Source organism: Sus scrofa, chromosome 9 (assembly GCF_054392235.1).
Source record: "Sus scrofa isolate SSC_HxYL_T2T_F1_AM1 chromosome 9, Sscrofa_HxYL_maternal_Yorkshire_Landrace_v2.0, whole genome shotgun sequence".
NCBI lineage: Eukaryota > Metazoa > Chordata > Mammalia > Artiodactyla > Suidae > Sus > Sus scrofa.
Genome location: NC_139391.1, coordinates 46,079,409 through 46,103,499, shown reverse-complemented (window position 1 = coordinate 46,103,499; position 24,091 = coordinate 46,079,409). Strand labels below are relative to the sequence as shown.

At 49.8% G+C, this 24,091-nt stretch overlaps 2 protein-coding genes across 2 annotated transcripts in view; one reads left to right on the top strand and one right to left on the bottom strand.

Moving 5' to 3' along the window:
* The window catches only part of IL10RA (interleukin 10 receptor subunit alpha), a 926,736-nt gene that overhangs the window by 261,476 nt on the left and 641,169 nt on the right, over positions 1–24,091 (bottom strand). The gene's annotated exons all lie outside the window — the stretch shown is intronic.
* Positions 8,249–23,755, top strand: TREH (trehalase). Its single transcript, XM_021062945.2, has 15 exons — positions 8,249–8,448; positions 18,391–18,491; positions 18,629–18,773; positions 18,857–18,944; positions 20,128–20,228; positions 20,319–20,411; positions 20,544–20,660; positions 20,757–20,879; positions 21,119–21,168; positions 21,264–21,458; positions 21,966–22,183; positions 22,453–22,564; positions 22,876–22,988; positions 23,251–23,304; positions 23,547–23,755. The coding sequence occupies exons 1-15, from the start codon at positions 8,360–8,362 to the stop codon at positions 23,697–23,699; spliced, it is 1,752 nt and encodes a 583-aa protein (XP_020918604.1). The 5' UTR covers positions 8,249–8,359; the 3' UTR covers positions 23,700–23,755.

The following is a 24,091-nucleotide window of genomic DNA, read 5'->3' as shown; positions in this document are numbered from 1 at the left end:
TTGTGGGTTCAATCCCTGTTGCTCAGTGGGTTAAGGATCCGGCGTTGCCGTGAACTGTGGTGTAGATTGCAGATGCAGCTCAGATCTGGCATGGCTGTGGCTGTGGCTGTGGGCGGCAGCTGTAGCTCTGATTGGACCCCTAGCCTGGGGACCTCCATATGCCAGGGGTGTGGCCGTATAAAGCAAAAAAAAAAAAAAAAAAAAATTCGATGTCCAACCAAACTGTAATTCAAAAAGAGGAAATTTAAGAAACTCACAGATCAGCAAAAGATGAGGGAGGTTTTACCACTAGCTCTGCCCCGCAAGAGATGCTAAAAGGAGTTCTTTCATGTTGAAATGACACTATACAGTAACTCAACCCCTGTAAAGAAATAAAGATCTCCTGTAAAAGAAAACACATGGGCAAATATAAAAGCCAGTACCATTGCATTTTGGGTTTATAACGCCCCTTTTTAATACCATTAGAGAATTTAAAAGACAAATGTAAAAAAATAAATATCAATTTATGTTATTGGGCACACATAGGCTGTTAGTGACAACAATAGCATAAGGGGGAAAGACAGACATGTATTGTGATGTATTGGAGCAGAATTTTTGTATTCTGCTGAAGTTAAGTTGGTATTAGTTTGAACTAGCTTGTTATAAATTCAGGATGTTAATTTAGTTAATTCATGGTAACTAAAAAATAAACCCAAAAGGAAATGAGAAGGGAATCAAAATGATTCACTACAACAAAATCAACTATACACAAGAGAAGGCAGTAATGGAAAAAATGAGGGACAAAAATAGTATAAGACGGAAGTTTCCTGGTGCGCTAGCTGTTAAGAATTCTGCGTTATCACTCCTGTGACTCGGCTTTGACCCTCAGCCCAGGAACTTCTGCATGATGTGAGCATAGCCAAAAGAAAAACAGTAAAAGACGTGCAAGAAGAAATTAGCAAAATGGCAGAAGTAAGATTACACTCTCCAGTTGAAAGACAGAGAGTGGGAGTTCCTGTCTTGGCTCAGCGGTTAACAAACCCGACTAGTATCCGTAAGGATGTGGGTTCAATACCTGGCCTCGCTCAATAGGTTAAGGATCTGGCATTGCCATGAGCTGTAGTGTAGGTCACAGACGTGGCTCAGATCCTACATTGCTGTGGCTGTGGCGTAGGCCAGTAGCCGTAGCTCTGATTGGACCCCTAGCCTGGGAACCTCCATATGCTGCTGGTGAGGCCCTAAAAAGCAAAAAAAAAAAAAAAAAAAAGAAAGAAAGAAAAAAGAATTTTTTCCCCAGGATGACAGCCTCCAGGGGAGCTCACACTAATGATTATTCCCTGAGACCACAGCCTCTATCTAGTGTCCTGTCCCCACAGCAAACTACAGCCACCCCCTACTTTCCCAGGACACCCTCCAAGACCCACAGTTGAGCATGGGAAGTAGAATGAGGAGAGCTTAAGTTGTCTCTGAAACCAGACCTGATCCCCAGGTTCTTAGCTCTGGGTGCTGCTAATGGAGGCGGGAGAACTTGGGATTTTGATGCTGGTTTTGGTGACATCCATCATCAGCTGAAGGTACTTTGCATCAAGGTTTCCCCAAGTTTCGTAATGTCAAAAGAAGATCTTGGCATACTGGCTGGATGCAAATGGAACATACCTGATGGGATGTCCGTGGCATTCATTGTGAGATGGGCAAAGGGTTGAGTCTCAGGCTTTTTCCTTCTGGTCAGATCTTACCATGAACTTTCTGCTGTGACTGGAGATGAGAGAAGACAGGCTAGCCCAAAGAATGGTGACCCTAGGGGTATTCTAATATCCATATAGATCCATGCTTACATTTTTTCTGCTCTGATGTGTTGTGATTTAACAATATGTTGCATTTCCTGAAATAAAAAGAAAAAAGAGTCTCAAAAGAAGAGAAAAAAAAAAAAAGACAGAGTTCCCTGGTGGTCTAGTGGCTAAGGATTTGGCATTGTCACTGCTGTGGCACAGGTTTGATTCTAGGCCTAAGAACTTCTGCATGCCACATGTATGGCCTAAAATAAAATAAAGTAGATCTTAAGTCAATAAACTAACTTTACACCTAGAGGGGAACTAGAAGAGCAAACTAAATAAAAAGCTAGAAGAGAAAGTAAATAATGAAGACTGGAACATAGATAAATAAAATAGAAAATGGAAAATCAATAGACAAAATCAATAAAGCCAAAATTGGTTCTTTGAAACAACAACAATAAAACTGACAAATCTTTAGCTAGGAAAAAAAATTGACAAAGAAAAAAAGACAGAAGAGGAGTTCTCTTGTGGCATGGCAGGTTAAGGATCCAGTGTTGTCACTGCAGTGGCTTAGTTTGCTGCTATGGCACAGGTTCGATCCCTGGCCTGGGAACTTCCACATGCTGGAGGCACAGACAGAAATATATATATATATATATTTTATATATAATATATATATATATATATATATAGGAAAAAGAAAAAGACAGAAGACACAAATCTCTAAAATCAAAAATGAAAATGGGGACATTACTACAGAACTTAATAAAGATAATATTAGTATCCATGAGGATACGGGTTCAACAATCACATGCCAACAAATAAGATAACCTAGATGAAATGCACAAATTCTAGAAACACATAAATTTCCTAAACTGATGCAAGAAGAAATAGAACATCTCAACAGATTTATAACAAGTAAGATTATAATTAAAAACCCTCCAACCTATAAATCCCCATGTGGGAGTTAATTTTATGTGTCATATTGGCTTGGCCAAGATACCTTGATATTTAGTCAAAGATTATTCTAGATGTTTCTGTGAAAGAATTTTTTAGATGAGATTAACCTTTAAATCAGTAGACTGAGCAAACTACCCTCCATGATGTGAGTGGGCCTCACCCAATCAGTTGAAGGGCTTAGTAGCAAAAGATTGACCTCCTTAGTAGAGGGAACTCTGCCAACAGACTGCCTATAGACTTGAACTGCAACTCTTTCCTGGATCTCCAGCCTGCTGGCCTATCTTGCAGATTTTGGACTTGCCAACCCCCAAAGTCATGTAAGTAAATTCCTCAAAATAAGTCCCTTCTTCACCACCACCCACCCCACACATACACATCCTGGTGCTTCTGTTTCTCTGGAGAACTTTAATATAATCCAAGAACAATTCCTTCAGTGGTGAACTCTACCATGCATTTAAAGAAGAATTAACACCAGTCTTTCTCTATTTTTTCCAAAATAGGAAAGAAAAAAACACTTCCTAACTCATTCTGTAAGACCAGCATTACCTGATGCTTAAGTCAAAGAAAGACATCACAAGAAAATTACAATCCAATATCTTTTATTCACATGATGCAAAAATCCTCAGCAAAATACTAATAAAACAAATCCAGGAGTTCCCGTCGTGGCGCAGTGGTTAACGAATCCGACTAGGAACCATGAGGTTGCGGGTTCGATCCCTGCCCTTGCTCAGTGGGTTAACGATCCGGCGTTGCCATGAGCTGTGGTGTAGGTTGCAGACGTGGCTCGGATCCTGCGTTGCTGTGGCTCTGGCGTAGGCTGGTGGCTACAGCTCCGATTCAACCCCTAGCCTGGGAACCTCCATATGCCGCGGGAGCGGCCCAAGAAATAGCAACAACAACAACAACAAAAGACAAAAGACAAAAAAAAAAAAACCAAAAAAAAAAAAAAAACAAAAAAAACAAATCCAAAAGTATATTTAAAGGATTATACACCATACAAGTCAGTTTTATCCCAAGAATGTAAGGATAGTTCAATATAAAAAATTAATCAATGTTGGAGTTCCCGTCGTGGTGCAGTGGAAACGAAACTGACTAGGAACCATGAGGTTGTGGGTTCAATGCCTGGCCTCACTCAGTGGCTTAAAGATCCAGGGTTGCTGTGAGATGTGGTATAGGTCGCAGACGTGGCTTGGATCTAGCGTTGCTGTGGCTCTGGCGTAGGCCAGCAGCAACTGCTCCAATTGGAACCTTAGCCTGGGAACCTCCATATGCCACTGGTGCGGCCCTCAAAAGACAAAAAAAAAAAAAAACTAATCAATGTAATACACTACATTAATAGTACAAAGAAAAAAACGCACATGTCATTAATTGACAGAGAAAAGCCATTTGAGAGAAAAGCCATGTGAGAGATAAGCCATTTGACCATGATTCTAAATATAGAAAATCCCTTCTGTGGTTTAAAAAAAAAAAATCCTAGGAGTTCCTGTTGTGACTCAGCAAGTTATGAACCCGACGAGTATCTATGAGGTTGCAGGTTCAATCCCTGGCCCCAGTCAATGGGTTAAAGATCCTACATCACCATGAGTTGTGGTATAGGTCGCAGATTCAGCTCTGATCCTGCTTTGCTGTGGCTGTGGTATAGGCCAGTAGCTGCAGCTCTGATTAGACCTCTAGCCTGGGAACTTCTATAGGCTATGGGTGTGGCCCTAAAAAGGGGGGGGGGGGGCAAACCCTAGAAACTAGGAATAGAATGAAATTTCCTCAATATATAGGGAATTTATGAAAAGCCCACATCTAGAATCATACTCAAAGGTGAAAGACTGAAAGCTTTCTCCCCAAAATCAGGGGGGAAAAACAAGAATGTCTCCTTTCACCCCTGTGATTCAACACTATTCCAGAGTTCCAGCTAGAGCAACAGGAGAAAGAAAGAAAGAGAGGAAGGGAGGAAGGAGGGAGGGAGGTAGGGAGGGAGAGAGAAAGAGGGAGGGAGAGAGAGGGGGAGGGAGGAAGGAAGGGAGGAAGGGAGGAAGAGGAGGAAAGAAAAGAAAAAGAAAAAGAAATAAAAGGCACTCAAATTGGAAAGGAAGACTATATCTATCCACAAATGACATGATTCTATATATAGGAAATCCCAAAGGACCCACAGGAAAGCTACTAGATCTAATAAACAGATTCAGTAAAGCTTCAGGGTACAAAATAACACACAAAAATTGGTTGAGTTGCTATACACCTGCAAAGAACAAACTGAAAAAGAAATTTAAAAAGCAATCCAGGAGTTCCCATGGTGGAGCAATGGATTAAGAATCCAACTATAGTGGCTGGGGTCGCTGTGGAGGCGTGGATTCAATCCCCAGCACAGCGCAGTGGGTTAAAGGATCTGGCATTGCCACAGCTGCAGCATAGGTCACAGCTACAGCTCAGAATCAGTCCCCAGCCTGGGAGCTTCCACATGCTGTGGGTACGGCCTTTTAAAAAAATTAAATAAAAATAAAAAGGAATGCCATTTAAAATAGCATCTAAAAGAATAAAATACCTAGGAATAAATTTATTCAAGGAGATGAACGACATACACTGAACACTAAAAACATTACTGCAAGAAATTAAATAAGAGCTAAATAAAAGCGATGGCATCCAGTGTTTGCGGGTAAGAAGGCTTAATATTGTTAAGATGTCATAATACAAAAAGCAATCTACAAATTCAACACAATCCTTATCAAAATTCCAACAGCCTTTTTTGGAGAAAGGGAAAAGCTGATCTAATTTGTATGGAATTGCAAGACACCCTGCATAACCAAAACCATCTCAGAAAAGAACAAAGTCAGAGAGCTCACACTTCCTGATTTCAAAACTTGCCACAAATTTTTAAACGGGCAAAAACCTTGAGTAAATGTTTCTCTGAAGAAGATATGCAAACAGCCAATGAGCATAAAAGATGCTCAACCCCAGTAATTATTAGGAAAATGCAAGTCAAAACCACCATGAGATGTTATCTCACAATCACTAGCATGGCTGTTACAAGAAAAACCAACAAAATAACGAGAGCTGGGAGAAATTGCAACCATTGTGCATCGGTGGTGGGAATGTAAAATGGTTCACCTGCTAAGGAAAACAGCCTGGCATTTCCTCAAACATTAAACACAGATTGACCATATGGTCCAGCAATTCCATTCCTAGGTACATACCCCCCAAAAATGAAAGCAGGGAGAGGAACAGATATTGTCCCCCCATTTTCATAGCAGCATAATTTGCAAAGCCAAACGGTGAAGGCAACCCACATGTCCAATGATAAATGAAAGGATGAAGTAAATGCAGTCTTGGAGTTCCCATCCTGGCGCAGTAGAAACGAATCCGACTAAGAACCATGAGGTTGTGGGTTTGAATCCTGGCCTCGTTCAGTGGGTTAAGGATCCGGCGTTGCCGTGAGCTGTGGTGTAGGTCGCAGACGCGGCTCGGATCTGGCGTGGCTGTGGCTGTGGTGTAGGCCGGCAGCTGTAGCTCTCATCGGACCTCTAGCCTGGGAACCTCCATATGCCGCAGGTGCAGCCGTAAAAAGCAAAATAAATAAATAAATAAATAAAAAGAAATTTAAAAAAAAAGAAAATGTGGTCTCTACATACAATAGAATATTATTCAGTCTCAGAAAAGAAAGGAAATTCTGATACATGCTAAAACGTAGATGAACTTTGAAAACATTATGCTGGTGAAATGAGGAAGACGCAGAAGGACGAATACGGTATGGCTCCACTTACATGAAGTACCTAGAATAGGCAAATTCATAGACACAAAACTAGAATCATGTTTTCCAGGATCCATGGAAAAAAAGGGATTAAGAAGTCATTGCTTAATGTTTTTTGCTTTTTCATTTTTGGCCGCCCTGAAACATGTGGAGTTCCCAGGCCAGGGGTCAGATCCGAATCACAGTCATGAGGCAGCAGCCGGGATGGAACCTGAAACTCAGCAATCCCAAGATGCCACCCATTTCATTGTGCCACAGTGGGAACTTCTGCTCAATGGTTTAAAGTATGTTTGGGGGAGTTCCTGTCGTGGCGCAGTGGTTAACGAATCCGACTAGGAACCATGAGGTTGTGGGTTCGATCCCTGCCCTTGCTCAGTGGGTTAAGGATCTGGTGTTGCCGTGAGCTGTGGTGTAGGTAGCAGACGCGGCTCGGATCCCGAGTTGCTGTGGCTCTGGCGTAGGCTGGCAGCTACAGCTCCGATTAGACCCCTAGCCTGGGAACCCCCATATGCCGAGGGAGCGGCCCAAGAAATGCAAAAAAAAAAAAAGACAAAAAAATAAATAAATAAAGTATGTTTGGGATGATAAAAACAAAAAGGGTTGGAAATAAATAATGGCGACAGTTGCAACATTGTGAATGTAATGTAAATTGAACTGTGCGCTTAAAAATGGTTGAAATGGCTAATTTTACGTTATATTAACCACAAGAAAAAACATTTTAAAAAGGAAGGAAGGAAACATAAAGCATCAGTAGGGAAGGGTGGCAGGAAGGAGGTGGGCAGACAGAGCAGATGCCCGCTCCAGTGGGGGCAGAGCACTGGCTGCAAAAGCACAGGGCCTGGCCCACCCCCTCGTGTGCAGACACTGAGCAGGCACCCAACAGACAGCCTGGACAGCAAGCCTGAGTCACACAGGAAAGGTCACACGGTCACCACACGCCGATGACCAAGGCTGACACAGGCACCTTCTCCCACCCACCTCCTGGGCTGGTTCAGCCTGAATCACTGACCCTGGATCATCACTACAGCCTCCTGATGTGCCCTGCCCCACCTCTGCCCCAAACCCGCCTTCCCTCAGGCCCAGGGGCTGAGCTTTCTGAAGCAAATTGAATCCTGCTGCCTCAGCTCACAGCGTCTCTGGGGTTCCTTCACTGGAAGCTGCTGCCTCCCTGGTTATTGACAAAGGTTACTGGCAAAGGCTACTGGCAGTTCGGTGCCAACACGTCCCTCTGGCCTTGCCTCATGTCCCTCCCCTGCACCAGCCCCAAGCGCTATCTGGTCAGGCTGATACTGGAATGGCGCTGTTGACACTGGAATAGTCTTTAGCACATTCCCTCGGTGAACTCCTACGTCATCTTCAAAACCCTTTGCAAATGCATCGCTATGGTGGGTCTTCCTCAGACAGGATGCTTGTGCCCTCCTAAACCCCCCAAAATTTCTTATAGATAAATTGCAGGGGTCCTTGAGTTTCTCACTACACCTGGAACAGAACCTTGAGCCATTCTGTTCGAAATGCTAAAGGAAAAGATAACCCACTGAGGTGGTGGTCTCAGGTCCATCCAAGCAACTGGCACCTGGGTCACAGATATGTGGCCTAATTTCGTCCCATTCCCCCGCCCCCACCTTGACCGTGAGGGAAGGGCCTGAGAAGAGGCACCAGCTGCGGCTGAGAAACAGCAGAGAAGGAAAAGAACAAAGCTGGGGGCGTGGGTGGCTTCTGCAAGCTGAGCGGAGTGGCAAGCTTGCAGGAGTGGCAAGCGGGCTGTGTGCGGAGTGGGCACACATCCCCTCCGGTGGCCACGCCTCAGTCCTGGACTTTGGCTGTCCTGGGTAGGCAGGCGGGCCAGGCTGCGCCCCAGCAAGCAGGAGGTGCCTGGCTTCCTCATTTGGCTGCAGCCACAGCCACTGCCACCATGCAGAGGAGGACCTGGGGGCTGCACCTGCTGCTTCTGCTGGGGCTGGGGCTGGGGTCCTGGGAGGCCCTGCCCCCACCCTGTGAGAGGTAGGAATGGAGAAGGCTGGGGATGGGGCGGGAAGGCTGGCTCTGGAAGGTTGGGGTGAGAATTCAAGTGCTGCGGGGTCAGCCCTGCAGAGCGGAAGAAGGGAAAGAAATTAGGTTTCCTTGTGCGGCAGGCTCTGGTCCCAGCCCGCACCTCCCACGATGGGAAACGAGGGAGCGGCCTGAGGCCGGCCTGGGCACCGTCCGGGAGCCTACTGCACAAGGAGGCCTGAACCTTCTCTCCCTCTGGCCCTCCTTCCAGCCGCTCTTTGAACTGTGCAGGCCTGTTCTCAGGATTGTTCTAGGAAACTTCCTACTCCATTTCCCCAGCCTGGATGTGAGAAGGGGTGTAAGGGCCTGAAAAGAGTTCGTGGGTTTAACCTCTGATGTCTGTGACCAAGGGCAAATCAAACCTCTTTCTAGAGCCATAGTTTTCATCTCGAAATAATAGAGATAAGAGACCCTGTCCTGCCTCCTGGACTCAGAGGGCCCTGCCCACTCCTCATTCAACAGGGATTTATTGAGCTCTCACTGTGCCCCTAGGGCTGCAGCAGTGAACAGGAGCAAGGAGGCCCGTGCACGCAGGGTTATTGTTACATAACAAGTAAGAAAACTAATAATAGAGGTTCAACGGTGATAGAAGTACAATTAAAAGGAAAATGAAATTCAAGAGCCGCTGATGGGGTGAGCAGAGGGTGTTTGGGACAGGATGGGGCGGGAAGGGGATGATCAGGCTGAACTGTAGAAGGAAACCTCTGAGTGCAGATCTGAGAGAAGACGGGCCAGACATGGAAGCTGCGGGGCAGAGGCTCTGAGGTTGCTGGTCAAAGATCAGGAAGAAGGTCTGTGCGGTTGGGGCAGGAGCGGAAAAAGCTTGGGGGAGAGGGGAGCTCCAGGGAAGAGGGGCCCGGGGCTGGATCAGGCGTTGCCGTGAGCTGTGGTGCAGGTCACAGAAGAGCCCAGATTCTGCGTTGCTGTAGCTGTGGCTGTGGCCGAGATTGTGGCCTGCAGCTGCTGCTCCGATTTGACCCCTAGCCTGGGAGTTTCCACATGCCACAGTGTGGCCCTAAAAAGCAGGAAAAAAAGAAAAAGAAGAAGAAGTAAAAGAGAAGGAGGGGAAGGGAAAGGGGGAGGAGAGGAAGGAAGGAAGGGAGGAAAGAAAGGGAGAGAAAGAAAGAAGGAAGGAGGGAGGAAGAAAGAAGGAAAGAAAGAAAGAGAGGAAGAAAAAGAAAAAACTGGAATGTTTAAACAAGCTTTATGTCAAGCGGTTGTTCCTCCTTCAACCAAATGTTTTACGGGAATGACCATCATGACTGATGGGGAACACTTACCCTGCCTGTCACTGCAAAGCAAAACCTGCTCACGCCCGAACACCGCCACAGTCAGGAACGCAAGGGTTGATGTGACTAGGATGAAAGTTTGGGTGAAAAGTGGTGTGTTTGAACACTTCTTCTTCTTCTTTTTTTTTTTTTTTTTTTTTTTTTTTTTTGGTCTTTTTAGGGCCAAATCCATGGCATATGGAGTTTCCCAGGCTACAGGTCCAATCAGAGCTACAGCTGCCGGCCTATGCCACAGCCACAGCAACACCAGATCCAAGACATGTCTGCGACCTACACTACAGCTCACAGCAACAGCAGATCCTTAACCCACTGAGCAAGGCCAGGGATCAAACCCGCAGCCTCATGGTTCCTAGTCGGATTCGTTTCCGCTGTGCCACGATGGGAACACTTGTGTTTGAACAGTTCTAATGTGAAGGGATTGCATCTATTTTCCCTGAATGTATTACAGGGACGGATACTATGCCTGACTGGGGAACATTTCCATTCTCTAGTAGTAAAAAACAGAGAGTGTGTCAATCCATACATCAAGCAACATTAGTTGGATGTTCCAAGTGGGAAAAATAAGATCAGCTGAGTCCACACAGAGTGTAGCCTTCTGGGGAGCACAGCCTGGGACTTCCAGCAAAAACCTTTGGGTGCCACCCAGCACGATTGCTGAGACTTTGGACTAAATCATTTCCATTTGAGAGGCAATTGCTAGCTTGCTATCAGATATTAATTGAAGCTGCCCCTATGGTTGAAGGTCGTAAGATAATCCTGACACCCGAAATGCCCATAATATCTTGATGATACTGGAGAAATGCTTTAAGAGGGAGGACAGTGCCCGAAAGAGTTCCACAATAAAATGGAAATGTTTTATGCAGGAAATGGTTTATCCATGAACATGCAACTGGGAGAATGCAGTTTCTTGGTGTATTCAAGAGCAGGTAGAGTCTTTTCCCCCAGGACTAACGTTGGAATCACCTGAGGAGCTGCCGGATTCTATTGCCACTTGGGCAGTGCCCTATATATAGCTCTTGATTGAGCAACAAAGAGCTGCTTGGTTTATGGGTGGCAGTTCCTAGCTGAACATGCAACATACTGTTGGGAAGATTGCCACTCTCATCAAAGGAGATCAAACCAAATCATCTTGGTGGGCTGAACTGCAGACTGTTTGCCACTGCATGTGGGTTTTTGCCTATTCTTGGCCAATAGTCAATGGTCTGGCCATATGTGGGCAGAAGGACAATGGAAAATCCATCTATGAAAACAGTGCTCTTTTGCGGCATGATCCTATGGAAATCACTATGGGAATTTGAATAACGCATTCAAGTAGAACACACTGATGCCCATAAGAACCCTCTTCCTATATTGAAAGGTAACTGGAGCCAGCAAGTGAGTTATCTCCGTGTGTTCGCATGAGGTAGCCTCTTGGGTTCATAACCTGATTGACGTTGGGAGGCTGCAGCAGTGCAGAGATGGGCTGAATCTAGCTATATTCCACTTGCACCCTCTAGCAGAAAATGTCAATAAGAACTCCTCTATCTGCCAGCAAGAGACACAGACTACAGATGGCTGTGGGGCAGATTCCCTGGGGGAAAGGACAGGCACATAGCTGGCAAGCTGATGACTGATGCTGGAAGACCCAGGAGGTTACAAATGGGTCCTGATAAAAACAGGCACTTACTCTGGACTGGGTTTTGCATACCAAGTGGTAAATGCTCAAAATACTGTAAAAAGGACCAGAACAGAATATATGGCATCAATCTGGACAACTGCATGAACATCTCCTCAGACCAAGGAACGTACTTTCATCCTTGGAGCAATGGTTTAATAGAGAGTTGCAAAGGTTGGTTGTCTAAATCAGAGGAGATATAGGTACAAAGTTCTTGCTTAAATACCTTCATGAAAGTGTGATCACATTCAACATGAGGGGGATCAAGGGAATGTCCCTACTAGATGGATTCAACTGGTTTTTGTAGGGGAAGCTAGGGAAGAGGGGGTGGAGAGGATGTTGGGTTCCATTACAATTCCCCCCATGGGAAGTAGACAATGGGTCAACTATACTTTTTCTTTCTTCCCCACATCACTTAAATTTTCTTTTTTCTACCTGAAAGAAACAGTGTTCCCAGGACCAAGACTGCAGCTAGAAGTGTGAGAAGCAGGAGTGATTCCTAAGCAAGAAAATGTAACTATATCTTTAAACCATTATGTCAGAATTCCTAATGACCTGATGGGATGGTTGCCTTCATCCCATCTGGCTCAATTGGGATTGTTAGTGATGCATCTGTATTTAGCCCTAACTCATGCCTAGTGATGGGAACAGCCCCTCTCATCCTGTACCTATGTAACACTAATCCATACGAATGGGAGGGAGTGGCTGCCAGGAGGCATCTGCCAAACCAGTACTGCTGCCTGCAATCCAGACCAACCCAGTAGCCAAATCTAACATTCTTTCCAAAACTGGAAAATTCTGAATATAAATGGAGAGAAGGACAAGTAGTCCTGAGGTAAAGGAATAAATGAAGAGATTAGTAACAAGTGCAGTGAAGGAAACTATTACATTAACACTTTAAAAAGACTTAGAGGAGTTCCCGTCATGGCGCAGTGGTTAACGAATCCGACTAGGAACCATGAGGTTGCGGGTTCGATCCCTGCCCTTGCTCAGTGGGTTAACGATCCGGCGTTGCCGTGAGCTGTGGTGTAGGTTGCAGACGCGGCTCGGATCCCACGTTGCTGTGGCTCTGGCGTAGGCCGGTGGCTACAGCTCCGATTGGACCCCTAGCCTGGGAACCTCCATATGCCGCGGGAGCGGCCCAAGAAATAGCAACAACAACAACAACAAAAAAAAAAAGACAAAAAAAAAATAAAAAGACTTACAGCAAAAATGATAGTGCCTCTTAGCTCAGTTATACCAGATCCCTGAAAGGGTGAAACTATGTATTGCTGAGACCATTCCTACTTTGGAATCCGACAAGATCGAATGTAAGTCTGCAAAACTGGGTATCCTCGCCCTGGGAGACATTTTGGGTATGTGATCTGATGATGGACTAGACTAATTATTACTGATTGTATGGAACTCTAATGATGTGCCAACATCTTTTGACTTGTATTTTTAGGTTATATCTATCATAGTGTGACGTGATAAACACGGGCATTAATGGTTAGATTATAGTATTAATGGTCAAATTGGGAAATTGAGCTAAAAGCCTTCTATCCCTACCCTATACTAGCTATGTTGGGTATATTTGTGTTGATACTATTTCTTTTTCTGCTATATAAATGCTACATCAAAAGTAGATACTCAAACAGGTATGGCTGCTTTGCTGTAAGGAGCCCATGGCCAAAGAGCAGGGGTGGGGGGCTTATTGTGTAACAAAGAATTTGTCTGTCCTTGACTTGGTTTCCTGGGACATAACCTCTGAGCTTTCGGAATTTGCAAAGTGCTAGGAAGGATACTGAGGGTGGGCTCTGATAGTCTGTCAATGGGATGACTTGTGGTGAACCCCTAGATGGGTCATGCCCCATAGTACATGCCAATGAGATGGCTCAGGGTGATAGAAAGACTAAGCGAGGGTTGGGGCTCTGGACCTACATGATATCAGCTCAACCTTCAGGGAGGAGAGGGGAGTGGGAGAATGAGCTCAATCACATGGCCAATGCTTCAATCAATCAAACCTATGTAATGATACCCCAATAAAAATTCTGGACACCAAAGATCAGTGGAACCCCCTATTTGGTGGACCCTTTGATGTGCCAGGAGGGTGATTCATCCTGATTCCACAGGGAGAGGATACAGAAGCTCTGTGTTCAGGACCCTCCCAGACCTCGCTCTATATGTCTTGTAGAAATGAACTGAGTGAGGCAGTTTTATTACAGCCTTGCCCCTTACACCTGTGGAGCCCACCCTAGCTCCAGGTGGTCAGCATCAGAACTGAATTCAGTTCGCCACCCCTCTGGCTCTTGACATAGGCTCTTTTACCAGCAAAACCATCATATCTGTCTGAGCATCTGCATTTAGTACAGCAATTATATAGTAGATATGACAATATGGAAGTTCCCATTGTGGCTCAGTGGGGTTTGAACCCAGCTAGTATCCATGAGGATGGGGGTTCACTCCCTGGCCTCACTCAGTGGGTTAAGGACCCAGTGTTGCTGTGAGCTGTGGTATAGGTTTCAGAAGTGGCTCGGATCTGGTATTGCCGTGGCTGTGGTGTAGGCCAGTAGCTATAGCTCCAATTTGACCCCTAGCCTGGGAATCTCCATATGCCACAGATGCGGCCCTAAAATTAAAAAAAAAGGCCCCCACACACAAATTATATAGTAGATATGACAATAGTATGACTATGGCTGACATTGAGAGGAGCCAGTGCTAACTACAGATAGACTTAAAAGTAACAACTAACCTGGCCTATAGAGCTTTTACACACATTTTCACATTTTTGTAGTGATTTGGTTAATTCACTTCCCTCCTTGATCTGCTGCTATTTGTATCTTACGATAAACTTGTGCAGAACTACTTAGCCTAGAAATTAGCTAAATCTAGTTCTTCCTCAAGCTGGTCATTTCCTACTGGTTTTACCTTCTGCAGAAGCCTAACTCAATCTCCCAATATACTTAATCAGCAATATCAGTATTATCATATGGCTTAGTTACACCATGTAGTTGAATCGTACCAACAATATCCGTGTTACACCATAGCCTAGTATGATTGTAGTATAATTCAATTTCATTACAGAACAAATCTGTAAGAAATAGAGGTATTTTTCTATGCCTTCCCCGTGGAATCAAACCTTTCACATACACTATATACTATTATGGATAGGCATCACTGTAAATGGCCATGATTTGTAAATGTTGTTTGTTATTTCTGGGTCCCAGGTCAGTTGGAGGCAAATCCAGTCACCCTGTCTCAGTTCACATTCTGGTCTGAGACTGGTTTCCATCGTGTGCTGTAGGAGAGCAGGGCCCACCTCCTTCCTATGAGGGACACGGTTCCTATCCTTGCTAATTATACTATAGATTACCTCTTCTTCTGATCTATTCTTGGAGCAAGGGGAGTCATAGTACATCAATGTAAAATACAAGAGTCTCAGAGAACTTTGCAAGGTTTGCAGGGCCATAAGATTCCCACGGGGTGCCCCTTAGGCTTCTAGCTAGCATGGTGGGCCATGGCCCTATGGCTACTTTGGCCTCAGTCAGCCAGTCATTTCCCATTGATATTACATTCTGAAGAGGCTTTAACTCGGTCTCCTAATTTAGTTAATTAAAACAGTCGAGAGGCCTTATGGGTGAGGATATGAGCCTTTTCCCAGGGCTGGGCCCTAGCATGACTCAGCATTATTTGCTCTCTTGGCCTGAACCACCTCACTAAAGCCTCCTCATCTTTCCAAGGCTGATTCCCATCCTTTGCTTTCCTCCTGGAAGAGATCTCCTTCTAATCTGCTTATTCTAATTAATAAATATCTTTCCTCTGAATGCCCCTCCCCATTAAAAGCAAATCCAGTTTGCTCCCCAATGTGGGGCACTTACCTTCCCCATAGCCCTTTCCTGTCTCATTATCTGATCCACCATGCATGCGTCGCCATTGTGTATTAAAGGCAAGAGTAGTGGGTCCCCCATGCTAGGGCTAGTTAAGTGGTAGTCACACCTAGATGTAATTTGAGTTTGCCATTAGGCCTCCCGTAGTGGTCCTCATTTCAGGATGAGGCTATTCCCCAGAAGAAGCTGGATGTACCACGTGATGCCTATTGCTTTAATCCCATAAGAAACCCCTTCTTTCTATTATGTTTAATAGCTTTCTGTCCACAAAAGCAAGGGTGATCTGCCTTTGTGCACACAGCGCATTATGACATGTTGGGGGTGCCATTGCTATATCTTGTCCATTAAGACGAGGGACCTTTCTAAGCATTAGATTATCAAGGTTTTTGGTTCCACAGCCATTAGTCCACCAGAAGTAGTAAACCACACAGCCCAGAGACTACAGAGTAGTTCCCAGAAATTCCTTCCCAAATGACATCCTTCATGGTAGGTATGACCTGGAAACTTAGCGTCAGAAGACCCTGGCACATTCTAGAGTTCCCTCAGTTGTCAGTAACTAGTCCAGCTCAGCATCGTATCCCAAGACCAAGATGTCCCCCAGGGCGACACCACCCAGGTGTGCAGGCTTCCATTCAACTTTGCCAGGTTCCAAAGGCGGTGGGCGTGGCAAACACCTGGTGTCACCATTGCAGGCACCTGGCCTACCTGTGCTAAAGACAATATTAACCTCTATCTCTGAGCCTCCCTGCAGGCACCAGGGAAAGGTAGGATGTCCCGTTTTCACTTTGTTCCCTTTTGTGCAGCCCTTTACCCTGAACTACCATTTCTCCTTCTCACCATTTGTCTCCATTTGATTGATACTAAACCTTTCCACCTTTAGAACAGACGTTAGGTTTGGCCACTATACCAATCTTTCAAGAGCCTCCCTCCCCACCCCTCCCATTCACATAGGGGGCTATTCCTACCCCTGGGCAGTCCAGCTGCATTCACTGACAGCCCCTATCTAGCCAGGGTGGGTGTAGGCACAACCCTCCCCAAAAGGCCCTTGAGAATCCTATCACAAAAAATTAAATAATAGGTAGAAGAGTTTCTTGCTTAAGGATCATTTCTGTTTCTGGTACCGACGTTGCAGTCCTGGGACCACTGTTTTGGCAGGAAGAGGAAGCTGAGATGAGGTAGCAGAGATCTGTACCATACCACCAGCAACCTCGCACACCCCGTCTCCCCAGATCCCCCAGAGAAGCAGAGGAATCTATCCAGGGGGGACCTTCTTGGGCCCCATCATGCTGGATTGAGCACACACTTTGAAGGTGTGTAAGCCAGCCCTCAGGGCTTTCTCTCTTCCCATTTTGTTTGCTTTTTAGGGCCGCACTCGCGGCATATGGAGGTTCCCAGGTTAGGGGTCCAATCAAAGCTACAGCTGCCAGCCTATGCCAGAACCACAGCAACACCAGATCCAAGCTGCCTCTGTGACTTACACCACAGCTCATGGCAATGCAGGATCCTTAACTCACTAAGCAAGGCCAGGGATTGAACCTGCAACCTCATGGTTCCTAGTTAGATTCATTTCCGCTGTGCCACGATGGGAACTCTGCTCTCTCTCCCCATTTTAGACCACAAATGTTTCAACTGCTTGTTCCAATTCTCCATCGAGCACTGCTCTGAGGAGCTACACACACAACACCCATTTGTTGTGATGTGTCTTCGCCTGGCATTGGAGCTATGGACTGTCCACCTGGCAGAGTGTCTTCTATCACCATATAGTATTTTATAGTATTTTAAGGATTTTAATCTACAACCAGGTGTGCAAAGCTACCTTCATGTGCCCTTTAAGTTCTCACAGTGATTTCCTTGGGGTTATGCCCCACACGGGCTTCCCTTTAAGAGTACAGCTTTCACTGCCCATCTGCCAGGCCACTCGCCATGGGAAAAACCCAGACCCAGGGGCTTTCGTCATTCAATTCTTCCACCACTGCAGGGAAACAGCTCACAATTCAGCCCACCAAGCTGGCTTGTTCTTACCTTTTTTTTTTTTTTTTTTTTTTGTCTTTTCTAGAGCCGCTCCCAAGGCACATGGAGGTTCCCAGGCTAGGGGTCGAATCGGAGCTGTAGCCACCAGCCTACGCCAGAGCCACAGCAACTTGGGATCTGAGCCGCGTCTGCAACCTACACCACAGCTCACGGCAACGCCAGATCCTTAACCCACTGAGCAAGGCCAGGGATGGAACCCGCGACCTCATGGTTCCTAGTCAGATTCATTAACCACTGAGCCACAACGCGAACTCCTGTTCTTACCTTTTTTAAACATTTCCATCAGGCAGCAGAGTGCAGTGGCCTTCCAAACAAGATACTGTCTGTCCACTTTGGAAGCACCTTCAGTAAACCCAGCGGCTTTTTGTTGGTCAATAGGAAACTATTCACAGGGCACCTGCTGGGGGCTCATCAGCTGCTTCCCAAGTCAGCCCTGCAGGAAAAGCAGCCACCTGCCCCTAAACACAATGAGCACCTTTGTGCATTCCTCAACTACCACGTCCTTGCATAAACCACCCTCATTTCATTAAGGAATGTGCAGGGCCCTACCTTCTGTATCAGAGTGTTTCTCTGACATAACCCATCACGGTGGTTTCAAGAATACTTTATGTCCTTCAGTCATAGAGGTGGTTTCACATGGAAATTTTCTGGTCCAAAATCTGAGCCATTGCCACTGGGTCCAACTCACAGGGTTTTGCCACAAGCCCTTGCGGTTGGGTCCACACAGAGCCACTGTGCAGAGAACCGACCCATCCCATCTAACAAGTCACAGATTAAGTGCCAAGCTCCTCTGGTCCACCAGGTTTTCTCTCCTGTTTCAAATTAACAAGGGGGGTGGGGCCAGGCAGTTGTTTAGGTCCTTTATTGCACAAGGACCCTCTTTGTTCTCTCAGCCCTGGAGGTCACCACAAACCTCTACTACACGTGCACATGCACACGCGTGCACACACACAGCACACACACAGCCCTCATCCCCTCCAGCGAACATGCCCCAGACTCTTGTTTTCTTCTCCCCTGATGGGGGTGACCCTCCCCTCCCCAAATGTCTCTGCAGCCAGATTTACTGCCACGGGGAGCTCCTGCGCCAGGTTCAGATGGCCAGGCTCTACCAGGATGATAAGCAATTTGTGGATATGCCATTGTCCGTAGCTCCAGGTGAGACACCTGGGGGCCCCACCTTCTCCTGAACCTTCCACCAAAAGGTAGCGGGTAAGACCAGGCAGAGAGGGGCCTCTGATCAGGGAGGGGACCCCTGAGGTCCTGCTGACCCCTCCCTGCTGCCTATTCCCCAGACCAGGTACTACAGCGCTTCAGCGAGCTGGCCCAGGCCCACAACTTCAGCATCCCCCAGCAGGAGCTGCAGGATTTCATCCGAGAACACTTCCAGGCTGTGGGGCAGGAGCTGCAGCCCTGGACCCCCGAGGACTGGAAAGACAGGTACAGCCCTGGACATGGGCACAGCAGAGGGCCCTTCACCCAGCGCTGCCTCCCTGAAACCTGTGGTCCCGGCGCTCTTCCAGCCCCCAGTTTCTGCAGAAGATCTTGGACCCCAAGCTGCGAGCCTGGGCAGGGCAGCTGCACCAGCTGTGGAAGAAGCTGGGAAAGAAGGTATCAGGGCCCTGGGCCTGGCCAGGGGAGATGGGGTGGGAGGGGAGCCCATTTGGGGCCTTCACTGCGCCTACAGCAGAGATTGGGACACATTTTCCGAAAATACAACCCCCACCTCGAGGGTCCTTGAACAGAAACTCTAGAAGGAATTTCAGAGGGAGCAGGGCAGCATCTACTTCTAACTCCTCCCCTCCTCCCTGGAGCCCCCCCTGTCCTCCCCCAGGCAAACCTAGCCTGTCCTCCACCCCCAGGCTGCCCGGCCCGGCCCTTTACACCACGTGGCTGACTGTGTTCACTCCCTCACTCCCCTGCTGGCTGGGTTCCCTCTTCCACGAGCTCCTCGGGCCAGGCCTCTGCCACTGCCGATCGGGGTCCATCCCTGGGCTCAGCACAGTCTGGTACACACTTTCTCTCCTTCCTCCGAGGCTCAGAGAGGGCAGCGGCTTGCCCAAGGCTATACAGCACCCGACCTCTGGCCTGGCCCCCAGGGCCCTGGCACCAGCTGGCATGGAGCAGTGCTCCAGGCTCCTGGGCCAGCCTGGGCCACATCCTCACCCAGCCCCTCACCCAGTGGGAACGATCTCAAGCCCCTTGATTCCCCTTCAAATCACGGACAGGCTGACCAGCTCCCCACTAAACCCACCTCACTGGCATAGAACTGGGAGGGGATGAAGCGAGAACACACCTGATGTGGACACAGCCACCCCCTCGGGGCCTGCCTGCTCTCCCTCAGCCCATTCACCACATCTGCCTCACTGGGGAAAGGTGCTGGGGCTCAGCCACACCCCGGCCAGATATCCTGGGGCCCTGATCCTCTGGGTCTGGCCTCGTGGTGGCAGCAGAGACGCGGGGGCACAGGGAGCCAGGAAAATGGTCCCCCAGCTGGGTCCTAATAATGGCCACTGCGGGGTGAGCACCTGGGGTGTCAGGCTGGGCGGTGGTGGCTCCTGCACACCTTCGTGCTCTTGCTGGGGCTCCAGAGGCCAGCCGGGGACACGAGCAGACCACGCTCCCCACGGCCCTGGCCTTGACCGAGGCCACATGGCAGAGCTGCCCCAGAGCCAGAACCCAAGCCCGGCTGCCTGGCTCCAAAGCCCACAGCTGCCAGGGCCTCCCCCGCGGCCTCCTCCCGCCTCCCCTCCACGTGGCCCTGGGCTCCCCGCACCCTTTCTCTTGACTCCAGGTGAAGCCAGAGGTCCTCAGCCACCCAGAGCGGTTCTCTCTCATCTACTCGGGTCACCCGTTCATCGTGCCAGGAGGACGCTTTGTCGAGTTCTATTACTGGTGAGCGGCCAAGAGCTGTGGGGGTCGGGGGGCTGGGGCCAGCGGGGCGTCCCAGGCGGGGTGGGGGATCCTGAGCTGTCCTTCCCCCAGGGACTCCTACTGGGTGATGGAGGGTCTGCTCCTGTCCGAGATGCCAGGGACGGTGAAGGGCATGCTGCAGAACTTCCTGGACCTGGTGCAGACGTAAGAGGCCCGGGCATCTCAGCCGGGGTGCAGGAGGGGCAGGGCCCTGGGCTTGGGCCGGGATCTGCCTGGGCTCGGGGCGGGGGGTGGTTGCAGTGGGGGCAGGGGTGTCAGCGGCCCCGTTCTCGGCAGGTACGGACACGTCCCCAACGGAGCCCGCGTGTACTACCTGCAGCGGAGCCAGCCCCCGCTCCTGAGCCTCATGATGGAGCGCTACGTGACTCAGGCCAATGACACCGCCTTCCTCCGGTGGCCACCCCGCCCCCTGCTGCCCTCTCCCCCCTTCCTGAGGCTCCCTGGGGCGGGGCGGGGCGGGGGCTGAGCTGGTGCCTGGCTCCACCCCAGGGACAACCTGGAGACCCTGGCCTTGGAGTTGGACTTTTGGACCAAGAACAGGAGCATCTCTGTGAGCTCTGGGGGAAAGAGCTACGTCCTGAACCGCTATCATGTCCCCTATGGGGGACCCAGGTGAGGCCGTGCCTGGCCAGCCCTTCAGTCTCTTGTGTATTCACTCTGGTTTGAGTGACCGGACTCCCCTGTTGGGAGGGTGGGTAACTCCGGCTCACCTCTCAGATGGTGATCTGAGAGCCCTGGGCAGTCCAGGACAGTGGGCCCCTGGGGAAGCTGGGCCAGCATGACTCGGCCCCCAGCCCAGGCACAGAGGGCCTAGAGCCTCCCAGTACCAGGCCCTACTCCCCTCCTGCCAGGCCAGAGTCATACAGCAAAGACGCAGAGCTGGCAGCCACCTTGTCTGAAGGTGAGCAGTAGGAGGGCAATGGGTCTGCATGGGCCTGGGTGTCTGCAGTTGCACCAGGCCCCGGGCTCCTGTCTGCTGCTGCCTTGTCCTCACAGGGGACCACGAGGCTCTGTGGGCTGAGCTCAAGGCAGGGGCCGAGTCTGGCTGGGACTTCTCTTCACGCTGGTTCGTGGGAGGCCCGAACCCTGATTCGCTCAGCAGCATCCGAACCAGCAAACTGGTGCCGGTTGATCTCAATGCCTTCCTGTGCCAGGCAGAGGAGCTGATGAGCAACTTCTACTCCAGACTGGGTGCGCACTGCCCGCGGGACCCTGCTAGTCCTGCTTAGGTCCCTGCCTCAGCCTCGGCAGCAGAGCTGGAAGTAGGCCGGTGGGGGAAGGGCCTCCAGTTCCCCTGGCCTCACCCTCACCCCCAGAGCAGCCACACCCCTCCCTTCCTTACTGAGAGGACACCCTACTGCACACATCCAAACCCCCTCCATTCCCTCTCCCCAGACAGCTGCCCTTTAACCCCTCAGAGCCAGGGGAATCCACACAGGATCTGTTCCCGAGAGGACAGACCCAGGAACAGACCTGTGCAGGTCCTGGGAGCTATTCAGGGCCATTTGCTCAAGGAATTCCAGCTGCTAGAGGCCTGAAATGTGCTGGGCTCCCCTCCACACAGGCATGTCCCCATGGTGCTCAGGACCCCTCAGCCCTGGGGGAGGACAACAGCATGAGGCTTAACTAGACTCCTGGAGGCAGGGGGTCCACGGGCCAGGGGCCCTGGCCCTCAGCCTAAAGGCAGTGCTGCCCCAGGCAATGACTCCCAAGCTGAGAAGTACAGAAATTTGCGAGCACAGCGCATGGCCGCCATGAAGGACATCCTGTGGGATGAGGAGAAAGGTGCCTGGTTTGACTATGACCTTGAGAACGGAAAGAAGAACCTTGAGTTTTACCCATCCAACCTCGCTCCGCTCTGGGCTGGCTGCTTCTCTGACCCAGGCGACGTGGACAAGGCTCTGAAATACCTGGAGGTGAGGGGGCAGCTAGGCAGGTGGCTACACTGGAGGCAGGACCACCAGCTCTATCCCTGACTTTGTCCCCTGACCTCTGGCAAGTGGCAGCCACTCCCTCCTCTGCCCTGGGTCTTACCCTGCGGGTCCCACTGCAGCCACCAGGGGGCGGCTGCGAGCCAAGAAGAGAAGGCCCAGGAAAGGAACATCTGGCTTCAGCAGGGCCCAGCCTCGCTCGCGGCTCCCTGTCCAGTCCCCCCACCTACACAGTAAGGTCTGCAACCTTCTAGGACAGCCAGATCCTCACCTACCACTACGGAATCCCGACCTCTCTCCGGAAGACAGGCCAGCAGTGGGACTTCCCCAACGCCTGGGCCCCCCTGCAGGACCTGGTCATCAGAGGTAGGGAGGCAGGGATGGGGCACCACCCAGGGCCTCAGCCCCAAGGGAGTGGAGGGCCGGCCTCCCTGGGACTGCGGAGCTCTGAGCCAAGGATGCAGGGCCCTTTCTCTGGCTCCTCTGCTCTCTCAGCCGCTCCTTCAGCAAACGTGACACCCACCCCACCTGTCAGGGGACTCGGCCCCCCTCTCTCCCTCCAAACCTGGGCTCTGGAGTAAGAGCGGCTTGGCCCCAGGCTCCAGGAGGGAGGTGTGAGGGCTGGGCCTCATTCCCGCTCCCCCTGTCATGGGGGCTCTGCCTGGGCTGGGGTCTAGGTCTGGCCAAGTCTCCTTCAGCCAGAGCCCAGGAAGTGGCTTTCCAGCTGGCCCAGAATTGGATCCGCACCAACTTTGATGTCTACTCCAGGAGGTCAGCCATGTACGAGAAGGTGAGCTGGCCCTGAGCCCAGGCCCTCCAGGCCCTCTCCCCTCCCCATGGTGACATGGGGGGAACTGTCAGGCTTTGCAAAGCCCAGGCCCAGCACAGCCGGGACCGTGGCGACGCCTGGTGGCCATCCTTGGGTGCTGCAGGGGTCAGAGCTGCTGGCCAGAGCAGCTTCTCCCTAAGGGGCTCCCATTTCTTGCTCCCTAGAGGCCTGGGGTTGGGGGAGTTGGGTAGCCCCTGACCTGAGCCTGTCCTCCTGTCCCCAGTATGACATCAGCAACGGTGGACAGCCGGGTGGTGGAGGGGAGTATGAAGTTCAGGTGAGTGGCCCATATCCTACAGGGCCATTTGGGGCTCTGCTTCCCCACAACTGACCATGACTCCCCTCTCTGGGCTTCATTTTCTTTTGTGGATGTGGGTTCTAGGGAGGATGATCCTTGGTGGTGATCCCTGTACCCCTGGGGCTAGGTGAGGCCAGAGCCTCACATGGGGATCCCATGCCCCATAAAAGGACTAGGGGGCCTTTCCCAGAGATCTTGCCACTGACCTTGCCTCTTTCCAGGAGGGGTTTGGCTGGACCAATGGAGTGGTCCTGATGCTCCTGGACCGCTATGGTGACCGGCTGAGCTCAGGGACCCAGACAGTTTTCCTGGAGCCCCACTGTCTCACCGCTGCCCTTCTGCTTGGCCTCATGCTCAGCCTCCTGCCACAGTGACGGGCCTTCTCATCTGGCTCCAGCTCCTGCCAATTAAACCTCGGCATGAGTCCCTACCTTCTCCTGCCTCTGGATCCTTTATCCCTGGAGAGCCTGCCTTCCGCCCCAGCCCAGCCCTCAGTTATATTGGAGTAGGAGCCAGGCAGGGACCTGGAGGTCATGGTGGGGGAGTTAACATGGTGGGGGAGTTCCCGTCATGGCGCAGTGGTTAACGAATCCGACTAGGAACCACAAGGTTGCGGGTTCGATTCCTGGCCTTGCTCAGTGGGTTAAGGATCCGGCGTTGCCGTGAGCTGTGGTGTAGGTCGCAGATGTGGCTCAGATCTGGCGTTGCTGTGGCTCTAGCATAGGCCAGTGGCTACAGCTCTGATTAGATCCCTAGCCTGGGAACT